Source organism: Plectropomus leopardus, chromosome 4 (assembly GCF_026936395.1).
Source record: "Plectropomus leopardus strain MGB_pleo_1.0 chromosome 4, ASM2693639v1, whole genome shotgun sequence".
NCBI classification, from domain to species: domain Eukaryota; kingdom Metazoa; phylum Chordata; class Actinopteri; order Perciformes; family Serranidae; genus Plectropomus; species Plectropomus leopardus.
In genome coordinates this window covers 17,309,880-17,328,447 of record NC_142179.1, presented here as the reverse complement: position 1 = coordinate 17,328,447, position 18,568 = coordinate 17,309,880, and the positions used below count along the sequence as shown (strand labels likewise).

The following is an 18,568-nucleotide window of genomic DNA, read 5'->3' as shown; positions in this document are numbered from 1 at the left end:
TTCAGTGGTTTAGAAAATGTAACAAATAGCCAGTATAATATTCTTAAACTGATTTTGATTTTGGAGGGGACTGACTTTGTTTTAAGTGTCTTAAATATGTTTTGCAGCTCCTCTCGTCCACAGCAAGACATTGCTTAGTGTCTGCGGTACTACTCTTTCTTCCATCTTCTGTAGGTTTCACCTCATTCGATCATGGTCCAGTACTGGATGAATTTGTTTGGTGGTGTGACCAGTCTTTCCTCCAGATTAATGTTTCTAAGACAAATAAAATGTCTTAGAAAGCATCTACATGAAGAGAGGGTCACCGCTAAATCTCGGTCGATTGTCTCGGACTCACAACAATCCTAACCCAACTCAACAATAACTCTAACCCTTCATGTTGAGTTCAGGTGCTTCCGTGAGGGCGGAGGTTTTGCTTCCCTGCAGCACAAAGCGTTATAGAACAACCTTTGTCCCGTCTGCTATTGTTTACCTTAACAAGCATTGAGCCATAATTTACCCCTGACGGTGTGTGATTCTAGCTTCTGTGTGTTTAGGTATTTATATTTGTCTGTTTAGTTGTACATATGACTACAGTCTGTATTTCAAATTGCCCCTCGGAGACATTTAAGTTGTACCTTACCTTACCCCACCTAAAAAAAAAAAAAACTGAACTATCCCTTTAAGTTATTTTTTAGTGGTGAATAACAACTATTCATAGTGAGGGTTTTATGTTGTGATGAAAGGTTGAATTAAAATGAGCGGCAGGCATTAGATACATCGATCACTAATATGTCCTCATCAAACATGACATTTCTTTTAGGCACAGGTTAGAAATACTTCTGTTTCAGTACCTTTTTATTTCCTTGAGCAAAAAGATTCAGGTGTTATTTACCTACAACAGCTGAAATTCTGTTTACAAGACCCAAGTCTTTCTTTTTGCTGTAGACTGTGGCTGGATGACTCAAAACTGTTGATCTATTTTTAACTTCAAAAACAACAACTGGTCAGCATTTTCCCTAATTTGCCTCAATTACCCTTCATTTTTTCTGCAATGTGGATGAGCTTGAAAGTAACGCAGACTGATGAGGAGTTTTTTTCTGTTCTTTGCTGGGTCAGTGGCTAAGACATAATTAAAAGCCTGGGGGAAGGGGAGTTTCACTGGATACAGGGCACGCATGCAAACACACATATAGAGTCCCACTTGGGAGCTGCATAGCACAGCCGCAGACTTCACTGTTGGCACTGATGAGGTAATTCAATCCAGACAAATGTGGCCCATAATGGCACTTAGACATCTGAAAGTAGAGGTTAATAAAAAATTCAACATAATTCGATGAGATGTTTCTGATTTTTTTTTTACATTTAGAAAGCAATCTAAAAAACAAAAAGGGGAAAATAAGGATTCAAATGTATTTTCTTCCCTTGTGGATACAGCCCAACACAGACTACAACCATCTGGAGATGCTCCCTTGACAGCCAGCTGCAGCTGTAGTTTGGGTGTGGTTTTATGGTCCCCTGTTCAACAGACAACTAATACCTGCATGGCAGACAGACTTCCTTCTGAGACATGTAACCTTATACTGCCATCACGTAGGAGAGGCTGAGCGGAAGATAACTCGAGTTGAAATCTGGTTTTGTGAACTTTGATGACTCAGATTTTCTGCCTTTCATTGATGAGAACACTGCTGCTAAGATCAGTTGATTTATTTGTCAAGCACCGGGGGACTTGTTGTCACAGTCCTTTGTTTTTTTTTGTTGTTTGTTGAATGGAGCTGTTGCTACCACACAGTGTGTTTACTGCTTTGCATCATGTGATATGGATGACTCATTTCGAATGATCAGCAGGCCTGCGGGTTGACGTATATGTGCTTATACAACAGCTTGCTTTCTCTGTAGTTATTTAACTTGAGTCAATTCTGCTTAGTAAAACACACTAATCAATGCATTTTATTGATTATTCAGTCTAGTGAAGGGCATTGTGGCTCAGTTATATGGTTTTTTACAGGGCAGTCAAGTGTCATCTCCACAGATATGACTTAAGCTCTCATCTTTGCCCCTAGAGTCTATTGAAGTGGTTATAAAAATACAGATATGGCCAATAGATGCTGCACTCGACCGGTGAGCCGTATGTCACAGCTTTGCAGCAAGGCACCCTAGCACAGGGTCTGTAAGCTGTAGCTAATGCCTTTTTAAATGGTTATTAGTTCATTTATGATGCTAATAGAACAGACATTAGATTGTGATAAGGACAAGCTTTTTTTTCATGAAATCTGGCACAAACATTAATGGTTCCCAGAGGATGAATCCTAATGACTGTTGATCTTCAGACTATTCTGATAATGCCACCATATGGATCAGATGTGGTTTTTGAGTGAAATGTTTCAACACTATTGGAGATATTCTGTGAACTTTGGTATGGACATTCATGTTTCCCTCTGGCTGAATTGTTACTCTGACTGTCCTGTAATTCTTCCATCTGGAGTCATGAAAATATTATAATTTTTATTTGTCTAACATTTGGTTTATGATGAAATGCCTGCGTTTCCATTGGCCTCAGCTGCACTTTGTCTAAGTGCTAAACAGCAAATGGAAAGAATGTGAAGTTGACGTCATGCTGTGTTGTTTGTTTTTTGACGAGGATTTCATCTTGTGCGCTGTTACCTGTGCCTGCTACAGCGGTACAAAGTGCTGCAGAAATGGTTCCCTCATCAGAAAGTCAGTGGGATTTTTCCATTGGATTTTGCATCATTGTAATTTTGAACTGTTATTGCTCTTACATCTTGGTTTTGCGACGTGTTGTACTGGATGCAGTCAACCATGTAATGCTGTTCTTAAATTTGCTTTGCAGTTTCAGTAGGTTAAAAAAACAATTTTTGCCAAGTTAGCCATTATTAGCAACACCAGACAGCAATGCATTATGCTGTTTTTTGCTCATACACACACCGAAGCAACATGTCCACAGATAGAAGCTCGACAGTACAACTAAGTGCTAATAAACAGTAAAACTCCACAGTTTCACTATAGTTGGCAAGCCGCACAGCCATTATGGATTTTGAGGTCGAGATTGGTGAGGTTTTTCCAACTTTTAAAGTTGAATATCTGGCTTGATTACAGTTTAAATTCCCGACCAAGAATTTGGAAATTTCGACTTCTAGCTTCAAATGGAATGCACCACTAATAGGCTACGTCCTGCCCTTAATTATGCATAACTTTAAGCCCCAATAAAATGAAAACTGGTGTTATAAATAAAAAACAAAGGTCTGGATTGACTCGCTTGTGGAGTCAGCCTCAAGTGGCCATTCGATGAATTGCAGTTTTTCCCACTTCGAGTTGGATTCATTATTCAGCCTCAGATGCATCATTTGTAAATGGTAGGCTAAATTTGATCCCATTTTTAAGATAATAACATCGATTTTAAGATTTTCCATAGATGACAGCTGTTCCAAAAATGAGATCATGTTGCTACACTGCAGTAAACAGTGATTATCTCAGTGCTTTTGGAAACAGTAGTCAGTTTTGAATTATTAGTTTTGTCATGCACCGTTTGCTCCGTCAGGGCAGTCTGCCCGTTTGTCCCCCTCCACATGCTCAATGGGGTGGAATATGTCTGCATGAAGCCATCAGGCCATCTGGTGACGCGGAACAAGTGGCATTGCCAGAAAAAAAATTAAAAACATGAACTTAATCCGGCCTCACACAACAGGCGCTTTACATTCCGACTCGTGCATGAAAACAGGTCTCTATTTAAACCTATCATGATGACAGAATCAGTCCTCAATCACCATGGTGGGACCAGGGAGTTGCAGTCACATATTTGGGTCGCAATGAGCAGAAATGAGTCCATTTAAAGCAACATATGCATACATGAGCGCGCGGCCAGCCATGCGTAATGCCCAACTTGACTGACTGCAGCACCAACAGATTTAAGACCCCCCACCCCGCCTCTTTAATCCCCAATCTGAGATTATTAAGATTATTCCAGTGATTGATGGATGAGACGGGCTGATAGATGACGGAGCAGGAGCATACAAAGAGCTCTGTGAGTGGAGACATCGCCGCTGAGGGATGATGATGCAGAGGGAGAAGGAGGGAGATGGTACACTACTGAGGAGGCGAGGGCGGGGTTTTCCCTCCAAGATGAGGCAAACTAAAATAAAATTGGCTTCTTGCAGCCGGCGCATGTACTGTAGACTCTATACGGACAAGCAGGGAGAGAGGGAGAGGGAGGGAGGATGGTGATGTGGTCTGAGGAGCGGCTCTTCTCTCTTGATGTTATCTCACCTCCCCTGTGAAGCTGTGAAGCTTTTGATCCTGTTTGTTTAAGCCGCAGCTGCTGTGTGTGTGCGCGCGTGTGTTTTTCTACATTTTTCTAGTATTTGCTGACCGGCGCTGCAACACCCACCCTCATCTGGAGCCATGTCGGACTCTGAGGATATGACGGAGTTCGCCAGCATCGTGGAGCGCATCGAGCGGGGCGAGGTGAGTCTCATCCGGATGATTTACGGTCTTTCTGACAGCAGCGGTCTGTCTGTCATCATGCTGCCGACAGCAGCAGCGCCGGGCCGGCCTGCAGAGCTGTCAGGGCAGGGAGAGGGATGCTGACAAACCCAGACCACTGTCTATTCTATTCTATTCTATTCTATTCTATTCTATTCTATTCTCATCAGTCCCAATCAGTCACATTATATAGTGTGCTATTATACAACTATCTACTTTATTCTGGAATTGTAACATGACCTGAGGTGTTAATAGGTTTTTAGTTGGATCCACACCTATTCTGTTCAATTCTATTTTATTCTATTTCTGTTACACGGTTGCAGGTGTGTGTTCTGCTTTTCTAATCATATTAATGCCTATTCTAATTCAATTATATTTACCATTGATATACCAATAAAATAAACAACCACTCCCATTATTCTGTTCTTCACTGTATTCTAATATTGTAATAACAATAGACTCTAATATGCTCCATAAATTGAATGGTAGACCAATACATAGGCTACAGCATTCTATTCTATTCTATTCTATTCTATTCTATTCACATTACTCCTTACACTCTCTATTAATTGATGCCACCTTATATTGTGATTGTAACATTATCTGAGGTATTAATGTTCTATGATTGAATTACCTCTAGATGGACCCTCTATTCTATTCTATTCTATTCTATTCTATTCTATTCTATTCTATTTTATACTATTCTATTCTATTTCAGGTGTGTGCCTCTGCTATTCTAGAAATTTTAATGCATATTAAATTCAACTAATTTCTATAAAACATTGATATATTCATATTTATAATTATTATATTATTACCAGCATTTTATTCTATTCTACACTCCACTGTAGCATTGTAATGATAAGCATTAAACCCTAATCTGTTCTACAGATTCACTAGTCTAGATAGATCTACACATATCTTTTTGTTTGTTTGTTTAATTTAGTTCTAGTCCTGTAAAATAATTTAAGGTGTGCCTCTGCTACTTATATTGACACCAAACCTATTCAGTTCAATTCTATTAAGCAATATATGTTAATATTAAGAAGCGACATACCCCCATCATTTAATTCTATCTAATTCTATCTAACTCTATTCTCCACTCTGAGAAGCAATGGATCCTTGTTTGTTCTATTAATTGAATAGTCTATATATAAGTCCACACATGGGCTTGAGCATTCTATTCTATTCTATTCTATTCTATTCTATTCTATTCTATTCTATTCTATTCTATTCCTGTAAATATTTCTGTTCTGTTCCTCTACCAAAGTAATCATACTAATACCAAACCTTTTTATTTCAATTCTATTAGGTATTATAAGTTAATGTCAAGTAATGATAAGCCCCCATAATTCAATCCTATTTAATTCTATCCCAGTTCTATTCTACACTCTATTCAATAGACTCTCTTCTGTATTCTGCTCTATTCTGTTCAATTCTATTCTATCCATGTAAAATATCTCAGCTGTGTGTTATGCTGGTATAATATGGCACACTATGCAGTTCAAAATATTGATATAATCTTAATCGTATAATCCTATGCTTCAACCATCCCTGTTCTGTTATTTTGAATGATATTATTATATATTATTATGTTGTAATATACCTCCATAACTCTGTTGGGCAGTAATAGTTCCATGTAGTAAAATTACAAAATAAATGTAACTGTATACTAAGATAAAAACATCTAATTGAATAACAGTTCCTAATCAAAAAGGGGTTTTGTCTGAATATATTATTTTTGGGGAAACAGTTTCTATATAATATAAAACATTCATCCTGTTGCTTTACATCTTCTTGCTGTGCAGGAATACCTTGTTTTGACATAGCCTTAACATTTTTCAGTTTTATTGCCCAGTTTAAAACATTTTTTTGAAAAGTAATAAGTAATCAAATGTAACAATGTACTATAAATAGATACATTACTTAACCAATATATGGAGCCACACTTTCTCTGTTCTGGTCTGTGTCAGTGCCTTGTGGCTGCAAGGCTGTTTTTCTATTCTTAGAGGAAAAAAATGTGAAGATAAAGAGTTTAATTAGAGTCCTTATAGTCTCTGAGTGTGTTGGCGCTGCAGGCAGATCACAGACTCGTGTCAATATGTGGGACACTTGGCAGCAGCTGTGTGGTGAGACAGGGCACCGGGTTACTGAGGTGTGTATGAGCCTGCACAGGGAGGAGGCCTTTACCCATTTCACCCATTCCAGACTGACAGAATGTGTTGAAATTCATCTCTCCTGCTCCAATCTGAGCCATTCATCCATGCATGCATGAGCCTGTGTGTGTTTCATATGTGGGATGAAAAAAAAAGCGTGATTGACTCACTGGCCGGCTGCAGCTGCTGAATTCAGTGATATTTTAAAATTTAATCAGGCCTGTCTTGTATGATTGCCATCCATGTTTAGTCCTATCTTTGTGGTGTCAGAATAATCAGAGCGAATAAGCAAAAATTAAGATGCCAACAAACACACAACAAACACACAGTGTAACTATGGCCCGATTGTGAGAGAGTATTTGTTGGGTCTTTTTCTGTAGGCTGTAGTATCAAAATACACAACAGCATGACATGAGACTGTACAGACAGTTTGTGCTCCAAAATATCCTGTTTTATTTTTTGACCTCTTTACTGAACACGTGTCACTACATTTTTGATAGCTGTGTGAAAGAATAGATGTATTTAGGCCACGGTTACACAGTCTGTGGAAAACTCTCATTTATGGTGTTTTGTGGCATGCAAAGAAAATCCACGTCTGCAATTGCGCAAATTTAACAAACCGAATGAAACAGATCATACACTTTGAAAATGATGCATAACTTTATGGAGCCATTTGGATGTTTTAGCGTGCAGACACAGCTGGGTTTTGAATCTCATGGGTCCTAAAGGTCCCTATAGACCTCATCAGACCCGCCATTAGAAATCATTGACAAAGGGACAACATTTTCCAAATTGGGCCCCTCATCACACCCACTCCAGCACCACCAGTGGAGCATAGACCTTTGCATGGGCCCCACCGGGTCAAGGCTCATCTGCACCCTTTGACCCCTCCCTGGCTGTGGGTTTGGACTGCACCCACACAATATTTAAGTAAAACATTGTACTGTTGTAGCTGAAGGTATATGAGATAGATATCTAGACATGGGTGGAGTCTCTGTTGCCTCCAGTATGATTGTAGAGCTGCTGGTTTGCTGCCAAAAAATGCTTTTGGAAAAGTGAATGACTCAACAGAGTCCTAAAGATGCCCACAGTGCCCTCAGTGACTGTGCACACTCTTGATTGATTAAAAAATTTCACTTAGTCATTCTGTGCTGCTGCATACCATTATATGCTACACTTTACAGCCAAAAGACATTACTGCTCCCTCCCAAAAAGCTGTTGCATGGTTCATTTTGTTCTTTAACCAAAACATTGTTGGGTCGACCTGCTAGGGGGCCCCAATGTACAATAAAATGAACTGCAGACCTACAAAATGCCACTGCAGCAAGCAATTAGGAGATCATAAATCCCTGAAAGAATGAAAGGGACCCTGACATCAGTAGTGACTGTAAAGTTAACAGGAGTTATAGCCTTCACGGGCCTCTTTAATAAGGTATAGAAACCTTATATGAGGGCTGAAAACAGTAGCCGACTCTCAGACTAGAGACTGAAAACCTAGTTAGTCTCTCTTGTATAAACACTAAGTAAGATGATGCATGTATCTTGACAGTTTTTGTTTCAAATTACAATTTTAAGCACTGATATGCAGGTATATACCCCAGTGGAGTAGTCAGTCACACAGTGACAGACTACACAGTGCAATAATAGTATTTCATGCTGCCAACATCTGCAGACCAAAGACACTATCTACTACCCAATTTGACACCCTCAAGTACAATTTTTGTAATTTGTTTTTTATTGTAACGTCCTTGTCTACTCACATTTGTGAGTGTTTTTGTTACACTTATGCTTCAATTTCTGTGTAGGTGGTGTTTATCATTTATGTTGTATTCAAGCATGGCTCTATGGGTAACAATATAGGGGCAGACCATCACTTTGGTCCAGACTGAAATATCTCTACAAATATTTTATGTATTTTCATGAAATTTTCTACATTCATGTTCCCCAGAGGATGAAGCTCGCTGACTTTGGTAATCCCCTGACTTTTTAAAATAGTGCTACAAGCAGGTCAATGTTTTCACTTATCCAGTAAAAAGTACACTAGATGGAGAATTGAATTTTTCTCAGAATGAATTGTAAAAACTTGGTGATCGCTCTAGTGCCACCATCAGCTCAAAATTTTATTTCCACAAATACTTTGATTTAGCATAATGCTTTCACTTGACAAAATAGTGCTGTGCTATTTTTTCTGAATTATTATTATCTGATTATTATGGGAACATTTTTAATGGAAAAAATCCTTCTCTTTTTTCTTAATCCACTTTTTTTTCATGAGAATTTTTCTCAAAATGTTTAAATAATAATCTCATTTATTTGGAAAAAATAGAATTTTCAAGATATTAACTATGATTTTCTTCCCATTAACCTTTTTTTCTCTGAATTCCAAGACAACCATCTCATTGATTTAGAAAATAAGCAGATTTTCTTTTCATTAAAACTTCTCAGAATTAAGAATATTATCTTGTTGATTATGAAAACAAGGGCAGATCTTCCCATAAGCACTTCACTCGCATTGATGATACTGTTGTTCGAAAAAACAGGGGAAATGTTTTTCTCCACTCTCAAGTGAATGCATTACGCTTTCATAAATTTATAATCAGATATGTGTTAAACTAAAGACATTCCCATAACCCTGCTTCAGCTGCATGTTCTGTTTAATACTGATTAGCAAATGTCAGCATACTGGCTCTCATAGCTATGGTGAACATTATATGCTGCCTGCTAAACATCTGCATGGTTAGCATTTAGCTCACATCACACTGTACCTACGTAGGGCTACAATAAATGTAGCAATTTCATTTCATCTTATCTGTACCTGATTGAAATAAGAAAATGAATGCAAAGTAAACTAACAACATTGTACACACTCTTGCCTGTCTATAAAGCACATGAATGGGCGACAAGTTGTTTTGGTGAGTTAATAAAGTTTACGAGGAGCACCTGAAGGCAGCATTAGTTCCTATGGAGATCAGCCCCCTCCTCCTCCTCCTCCTCCTCTCCTCCCCCTGTGTGAGCGTGTTTGTGTGCGTGCGTGCGTGCGCGGGCCCGCCCGCACGCTCTGCAGCAGTGAATTGGCTGCTGATTCACCGCAGCGCTGCCTCTCAGCGGCGTCACTCTATTTAAATTCACTCAGCCGTCGCTGTCGGCATCTTCAGCTCCCGTCCGAGAAGTTTGCTTTTAGCCCGAACAAAACAAAAAAACGCCGGATAAGGTGTTGTTTCACTCCCAGGCTTTATATTTTCTCCCTCAGTATGACTGCAGAGATGCGGCGTAGCAGCACAGTGGCGGTAAGTTGCAGAAGAGAAGCTTTATGATAAAAACGCTTTTTGTCTCGTCATTGTTTAACAGCCTGTAGCTTCTCCGCTGTGCGTATGAAGAGACCGGCTATTGTCGAAAGCACTTTCAGAGCTTTAAACTGTCGCCACTATGTGTCCATTCATATTGTGTCGAGTCATTGTTTCCTTTTTGAATGAAACAATGTTTAATTTTTGAATGAAATCTTCGCTTTATGCAGGCTTTGAGGACACTCGTTGTTTTTCTCCTTTCTGTTTAAACTTCCTCTGTCTCTCTGTGTATTGTCTTTAAACACGTCCGGAGGCGTTTTTCCTAAATTAATGTTTGTTCACAACAGAAGGAAGATAGATTTTACTGGGGAGTTTTATCACACCGCCTGCAATAAATGAACAATCAGTCGGTAAATGTGGGAGGACAGTTTTCTTTCTGGAGCTCGCAGAAACGTTTTCAGCTCGTCTTCTGAAGGTTAAAACGTGCGCTGCTGGAATCGAGTATTTCACTGTTTGTCTATATTTAGCCAGCTGGGCTTAATCCCGTCTTATGTAATGTATCAGAAACATGGTAAAGACACCGTGGCTGGCTGGTATTGTGGTTGCATCAACTGCCTTTCAAGTAAAGTTGAATGCATGCCCATGTGGCACAAAATCACTACTTTAAACCCGAATCTCCCCACCTAAAAACTCATTTTTTTCCACCTCACTGACACAAAATGTTTTCACAGCTTAAAGCACAGACAATAGGCCCATTTTAGCTGCATCGAAAATGTCCTAATAATAGGTTATTGTTCCAAGAATCAAAGACAGCTGTATCCTTGCCTCAAAGTATGAAGTCGCAGCCTTATTTCAGACTGAGCTGTGATGCCTTCTGTTGTTTTGTTTCCTCTTCATCTCTTGTAAGATTAAGATAAAGGATGACAGCAGCTGTGTTGGTGCCTTAAGTACAATTCTGTGTCATGGTGTTGGCACAATACTTCCTAATTTGGACACAATACCTTGAAAAATATTGATTTTCAATACAAGGGGAATAATTGATATGGAGGGCGTGCAATTTAAAATTTGTATTCACCCTTTGAAACCTGAGCAAAGAGGCTTGATTTCTTTCAAAAACATGGGAAGAAGACAGTGAGCTACATAAGAAATGACCCAAAAAATCTGAGGAAAGAAAATCACCTGAAAATTTAAAAATAATAATATTTTTAAAATACTTATTTCTTGCAATTCGTGGAATATTTCTTTTCGAGTTTTCTTGTTGCCTTTATCCCCATGTTTTTGAAAGAAATCGCATCAATTTGTTCAGGGTTCAAAGGTTTAAATAGCTTACGTGTAAAGTCGTCTGAAAGCAGCACATGATAAGTAATGTCATTCCAACTTTCAAAGGGTTAAAAGAGCACTGTTTAGGATTTAGTGGCACCTAGCAGTGAGGATTGCAGATTGCAACGAGCTGAAACTTCTCCCGTGTGCCAAGTGTGAACTCCCAGTTAGGATTCCAGAGTTAACTGTTTAGGAGGTTTTTACAGTGAGCTGAATTATCCGCTGAGGTCTCCTAGATATTTCTGACAACACTACTATGTCATATCTCCATCACCAGGTCCCGATCAAGAACATTGAGAGGGAGCTGATCTGCCCGATCTGTAAGGAGCTCTTCACGCATCCGCTGATCCTGCCCTGCCAGCACAGCGTCTGCCACAAGTGTGTCAGAGAGCTGCTGATGCTCAACCATGAGGACTCTTTTGACGCCGGCTCCGAGTGCTCGCTGCCGGGCAGCCCCAGGTCCAGGGTGCCCTCCCCTTCCATGGAGAGGCTGGACAGGCTTGTGAGATCAGGTGGGTCTCGGGGTAAGGAGGCAAAAATATTTCTTTCTGTAGATATAGTGCTTTACAGGAATGATATTATGAAAAGTGCAGGAGAGTGGATCTCACATTTCTCCAAGGTTAAAGGCGTTGTTGAGGCGTTAGTAGGAGCAGTGCTCGTGCTTTACTGTTGGACAGCCTGATTATGTGAGCTAATGGAAGCTAATAATCAGGCGATCACTGTACAGGAAGTGTGAAAATTGAATGCATCTCAGGCTGTTTCCAGGCAAGGCAATATGAGCTTTGTATCTGTCGTGCTAACTTCCTGTTACATTGTCTTCCTCCAAATTCCCTCAACTTCAATTTTTAGTTCTGCTGTCATTTGCATTCAACAGGTTTCAGTGACTGCAGCCTGGGATTTACCTCCTGTAGAAAATAATAAAAGGCTGTTTTATAAGGAAGTTATAAGAAAATATGTGTTTACAAATAGGAATGTAATATGATTAGCCAACTCACAAACAACACCACCGTGAAGAGCCAATGCAAATTAAAGGTTGAGGGCAAATAAGGCTGTGGAAAGTCTGCGAGACAAAAAATGGGCCAAGCTTAATTGTATGTGTGGGTTTTAGTGCGGCACAGACCCCCCCTCCTTGTCCTACATAAACAAGAACAAACCTTTAAAAAAAAAAGCTTAATAATTTTACAGCTCAGCCATAACATTGTCAGTCAACACGTCCTCCTCTAGTCCTGTCTGTTTTCACAGGCGTCATTAAAGAGACAGCAGAGGAACTTGACAAACTGTAGTTTTGTCTCCTGAGAGAAAATAAACGTTGACAAGCTCTCTCAAGCCCTAATTGTCTCCGCTGTCTGCCTCTAATGGCCCACGGGCATCAAACATCCCCTCAATCATGCATGGACTCACATATTCATTTGAAAATGTTTTAAGAACAGAGAGATCGCTTTCACTCCACCTTTAATCGGATATACAAGCATATGTGTGTGTTTTGTGTACACATGAGTGAACAAAGCACATCTGTAAGCTCCTAAACTCTTAAACCGAGCTGAGCTGCAGGGAGGGAAAGCTGTGGTCGAGGTGGGGGTTGCAGGTAGCTAAATTAACTTGTCACAACATATTTTGAGTTCTCTGCTGAGCACATGGCTCTACTGCAGCCAAGCTTGAGCAGGTCAATGTCTAAGCCTTGAAAACTACCCAGTGGGGACACAAGACTGCCTTTCTGCTTTCTGAGAGCTCTGGGCTGCAGGCCATGTCCAAAAAGATGTTGTCTCATTTGTACTCTTGTCCACTCTTGTTGACAAAACCAGAGTTGTGTCTGACTTCCATACTCATACTGATTCTAAGCCGGTTTTGAGTGTTTACATACTGGAAAACAGACAAAATTAAGATCAGTTAAACAGACAGCATGCATACTAGAAACATTAGATTATTTAGTTACCTGTTGATGTACACTATTGTCCTATAATGCAATGTAATAAAGGAAATGGAGGTCCTACTTAATGATGAAGAGGCGGCTGCAAAAATATCTTAAAGAAAGTAAAGTAATATGCAGTGAAACCTGCCAGTGCAAATGTATTATTTTGCAGGGTGTATGCAGCTCCTTAAAATAAATTAAATTCAGTTTTATAATTATTGGGCCCTGAAAGCCATTAAATATTCTTAAAATGTCTGTTGTTAGGTCTTAATTGCTACAAACATTTAATCTAATTTTATTTATTAGTCTTGTTTTTTCATGTCAAAATTAGTTAAGCTGCTCTGCAAGGAAGTTCACATTTCACACAAATCGTTTAACCTGCCACTAACTGTCTTAAAACCTACTTACCTTTTGGTAAAATGTATTATTACCCTAATTCACTTTAATTTATATATAAATATATATACCTGCAGACACCGCATTCTCTTTAGGATACAAAATAACTGACACACTTAATACCATTTTTGTACTAACTGGAAAAGATATATGTTATGACAAATGGTTTATGCTTCATGCTGTGTGTATTGGTATGGAAATGGGACACAACTCAGTAGATATAAATAGCTGATTTATCACTGACACTTATAGTTGTGCTTTGATATTTAAATGCATTTAAATGTTTGATACTGAACACAAACACTCATGTATATTCAGTGTCCCAAATCCATACTACACACTTATTTTTAGCAGATGTATGAGTGTTCATACTGAGGAAACTACAAAATAAACTCAAAACACTCAGTATGCATACTAAAAGTGTGTGTTGATGTACAGCTCAGACGCCCGACTGAAAAACTGGCATTGTTCATTTCTGCAAACAATGGATATGTTACATTTGTACACTTCATATGTATGACATAGTTGGGATTACATGTGTATGAGTTGAGTTTCTTGTGAAGAGGAGGAAGTGGATGGCATGACACCTGAGTGAGACGACAGCAGATCAATGTTCAAGTCTCTCAAACGTGGTTATATTTAATGAGAGTTCAGTGCACAGTCGCGCTTGTAACATCCAAACTGGGTATAAGCCAACATACTATGTTTTTTCTAACCATAACTCAATGTTTTTTGTGCCTAAAGCTAACCACAATTTAACCACAGTGTTGTTGCAATAAAAAAATGAAAAGTGAAATCTAAAGAAACGTTAGGTTTCAACATATTTGCTACGTATTAAACATACAAATGTTACATATCAGTTGTCTGCAGAAACATACAGTGCCAATATTTATTCTGGCGATTGAATTGTAATGTTGGACAGAAATTGAGCTCACAGATGGAAAAATTTGCATCTTATTTTTGGTGAAATGGTGGTGAAACAGCTCCAGAAACACTGTAAAGGAAAATAAGTACTGTGAAGTTTAACTGGAAGTAGTACTCAAGCTGCAGTTTGATGTCTGATAGTTCAAGGATTTCTCTATATAATGATTTCTTGTATAATACTGAAAAACTGTAAAAATACACGGTGTAGTATGGATTTAGCACACAAAGTTATTTCCTTAAATCTGATTGGTTTGTCATCAAATGTGTCTGTGGCCCACATTACGTAAAACTGAGCCTGGTATCCATTTAACTGAGATGCCAAGTCGCCTTGCAGCTACACTGAACCCCACAGCTAAAGAGATCCCCAGAGTACAGTGAGGTGAACTCGTTTTTGGGAGCCATTGAGCTATTCATGGTTCAAAACCACTGGGACCGGTCTCCCAGACACAGCCTCCCTCATTCAGACTCTCCTCTTCAACCTGAATGAGTTCATTCTTCACTGGCAGGGCTGCATCTGTTGACGCAGGAAATAATCAAATCCAGCTTTTTGAGTAAACAAATCTCGCACCTTGCTGAAAGCCGTTTTGTGCTCAAGGACAGCTCTGCCATTTTTATAGTCTCATTCTGACTGATTGTGCATTTATGCACACTGTTTTAAGTAATTTAAGACTTATTTTAAACGTACTGTTCCTTTAGCAGCATGTCATGAACGAACTGCACCGTTTATTTAGTCCATTCACGAGTTTAGTGCGAGTGGAATTCCCACTGGGATTATTCAGAGAGGTTGTTCCCGTGTTAAGTGCATTTAATCAGCAGATTACAAAACACAAATTCTCTGTGTTGAGGAATTTTTAGGAGACCTTAAAGTACGCTATGAGCACATAAACTCCCAAACAGAAAAAAACGAGTAATTCTGTTGTCCGCCTCCAACTCTGGGAGATCAGATCATTGGTAGCCATGGTGACGCAACCTGCCTGTAAGGAATGAATGAGGGATTAGGTGAAGGGAGAGAAAGAAAAGACTTAAGGCTATATTAGTCAGTGTGCAGCTTGGACAAGCCTTGCTCTGCATGGACAGAGGGAAGGCGGTTACTAAACCTCATCAGCATTGTTTCTCAACTTCATCTTATTTTATGTTGCCGGGGCTCAAAACAGGGCATGAAGCATTTCTGTTCAACAGCTAACTCTTGACAAATGCCCTTTAGAGTCTAAGTGTGAGTGCTGTTAATGGAATAGTTTGACATACTGGGAAATATGCTTAGCAATTTTCTTGTCAAATGTTCGATAAGATTGATACCACTCTCTTATATCGACGTTAAATATGATGTAATTTGCAGTGTCCCTGCTGAAATAAAGTAAACTGAATCGTGGACAAACCTGTGGAAAACTAAAGCCTCATTACTAAGGTTCAAATTGGGAAAAGAGTGTAGAGTGCCAGTCACAAAAACAGTCACAGATTGGTTGCTCACGCTCACCCTTTTCTTACTAACTACACTTCACTCATATTCAGTGGCAGGACTCCCAGTTAGTGTAATTGTATGTAAATAATTATCAAGTTTATGCAACTATTGTCTCTGTGAATGGCAGAAAGATACATTGCTTTAATGTTGCTGCTGCAGGGATTGTGAGACAGAATTATCTCCTTTCTTTTTGTAAAGGACGGTCCAGTGTCTCCTTTCCTAAATGAGATGGGAAAGGAAGAATTGAAGCACCTTTTTTAGCATTTAGAGAATTTAAGCAACTCTTGTTTATTATGACTTCTACTTAGGTATTTCGGGTCATTTTACTCAGTTATGAACCCCCCTAAGCATTTAAACGCAGCCCGTGATTAAAATATATATATTGCTGATAGGAGGATGTTTTTATGTTTTGGACAGAGCCGAGTGAGTTGTTTGCCTGTTTTCAGTCTTGATGTTAATTGAGCTAAGCTAACCCTCTCCTGGGTCCAGCTTCATATTTAGCAAGAAGGCGAATAAGCAAATTTCCCAGAATGCTTGACTGTTCTTTTTAATGCAAATTGCTGACATTTTTATTGCAGAAATGTGATTTGTCTAGTTCTGAACATTTGTTAAACTCGGTGTGGATTTTGGCTTAAACTAAGTGCACAAATCAAGAGTTAATTGTTCGCTCTAACTGTTCACATCTTGTATGTATATTCAAAACAGTATGTTTTGTATTTCACTCTGAACTGCATTACTAATTTTTTTCTTCAGTTTACTTTTATGTTGGCTTTGTTTATTAAATGTCATGATTTTTTTTTAAAAAAAAAGGTATCTCACGTCACTTCACATTATGTATTGTTTCTTTTTCTTGTTGGTCTCACCTCACTTCTCTGTTCATTGCTTGCAGCCACAGTGCGAAGGTCGTTTGGAAGTCGAGGTAGACGCGGGCTCCGTGTTTTGAGTAGCTGTAGTGAGTACAGTGTTACTAGACCCCCTGTTAAACCCTAGTTTGGTTTTACCTTTTTCTCTACTTAGTCTACTTCAGCCCTGTCAACACAACCATACAAACTCACACCACTGGTTGATTTTCCAGGAGAATTACCGCAGTCACCGCATTTAGTGATTATTAATTAATTGTTAGACATTTAATACTAGGTGATGATAGTTGGAATTAAAAGGCATGTACCTCTTAAAAATGTCCACTGAGCTTTTCCTATTATCTAAAATTAACAGTGTATTTAAAGATGATGGTAAGGAGAGGCAAAAATGCCTGAGGTTATTCTCATATCATTTTTTTTTCTTCTTTTTTCCCCACCTTTTTGTCAAACTTTGATATTTAATTTTGTAAGTAGGTTAGAAAAGGAATTAGTGAAATGAAAGGGGAACAGAGAAAACCTTGAAGCGATGATGAGTCAGCATATGACTAAAAAGGAGTGGCGTGGAGGAAAGTAGGAGATGAGAACTGAAGGAAGGTAAGGCCAAAAAAGGGAGTTTTGGCAATTGGCAAAAAGAAATTGAAAGACTAAATTTAGTGAGAAAGGGGTGAGGATGTTTCCTAGGAGTCGAAGGGGGACAGGAATGTGTGTGTGTGTGTGTGTGTGTGTGTGTGTGTGTGTGTGTGTGTGTGTGTGTGTGTGTGTGTGTGTGCTGTGTTTTGTGTGTGTGTGTGTGTGTGTGTGTGTGTGTGTGTGTGTGTGTGTGTGTGTGTGTGTGTGTGTTCAGACTAAGCTTTGCATTCATTTCGTAAAACCTGTTGGCAAGTAAACCTGATTTACTGAGACAGAGAACTGTTAGTCTGTGTTTTTTTTATGGGTTTAACACACACACACACACTAAAAGAAAACCTACAATATGTTTGGGCTTGCTAACATTCGTAATAGGCTTTAACAGACTGCCGTCTGTGTGCCTTCAGGGTACATATTATACTTCACTCGACAGTCATTAGTGTTTGAGAAACAGTTTATAAGAATGCAGACCTGTTTCAGCTTACCTCTAATCATTTTGGGTATGATGAATTGAGAAGTGTCAGGCTGCTGGCCAAGTAAAACAAGACTGAGTAATAGTTTTTTTTTTTATTATTATTAGGCTGACTGATGCAGTTATTAGACGTGCTCAGTGGATGTTTTTAAAACATGTCATTCTCTTGTGTTTGAAAGCACAGAAAAAAGCCACTCTGTACTGATACCCTCAAAGAATAAAATATAGCTGGAGTCAGCTCAAAATAGAATAGCAGCATAAAGTGACACAGTGGTTTCATCAATAAAAATATCTTTGAAAAAGTTAGTAAATTCAAGCATGAAAAACTAAAAAAATGATTGAAACCCTTTTTATGACGATAATTTAACATCAGACCAAGAAACTCTTCCTTAATTTCCTGTAGGGCTTCAACTACTGATTATTTTCATTATTCAGTAATTAATTCAATCAAACATTAAAATAGAAGCCATGTATTTTTCTGTCGATCCACCAATCCGTTAGTCAGCTAACTGTTGCAGCTCTTATTTCCTATTTATTAGATTTTTATGCAGATTACAGTCTGAAAAATTCCTCCACTGACAGAACAAATGTTTGGATCACAAAACAATATTCAACAAGCCTGAATAAACAGCACTGGGTTGCACCAGCCATGAATTAATTCAAATGTAGCGTAATTTACGTT

At 38.9% G+C, this 18,568-nt stretch overlaps 1 protein-coding gene across 9 annotated transcripts in view; it reads left to right on the top strand.

Moving 5' to 3' along the window:
* Window positions 1–4,175: 4,175 nt before the first annotated feature.
* Window positions 4,176–18,568, top strand: part of trim36 (tripartite motif containing 36) — a 42,534-nt gene continuing 28,141 nt past the window's right edge. The window contains exons 1-3 of one of the 9 annotated variants that reach the window (XM_088076655.1): window positions 4,176–4,461; window positions 11,517–11,751; window positions 16,817–16,846. In XM_088076655.1, coding sequence (XP_087932781.1) covers window positions 4,399–4,461; window positions 11,517–11,751; window positions 16,817–16,846 — 328 coding nt within the window. In that variant the 5' untranslated portion in view covers window positions 4,176–4,398. Of the gene's footprint in view, window positions 4,462–9,667; window positions 9,923–11,516; window positions 11,764–16,816; window positions 16,880–18,568 lie in introns of those variants that run through there. The other 8 variants (XM_088076658.1, XM_088076654.1, XM_088076657.1 and 5 more) reach the window with 8 other exon arrangements.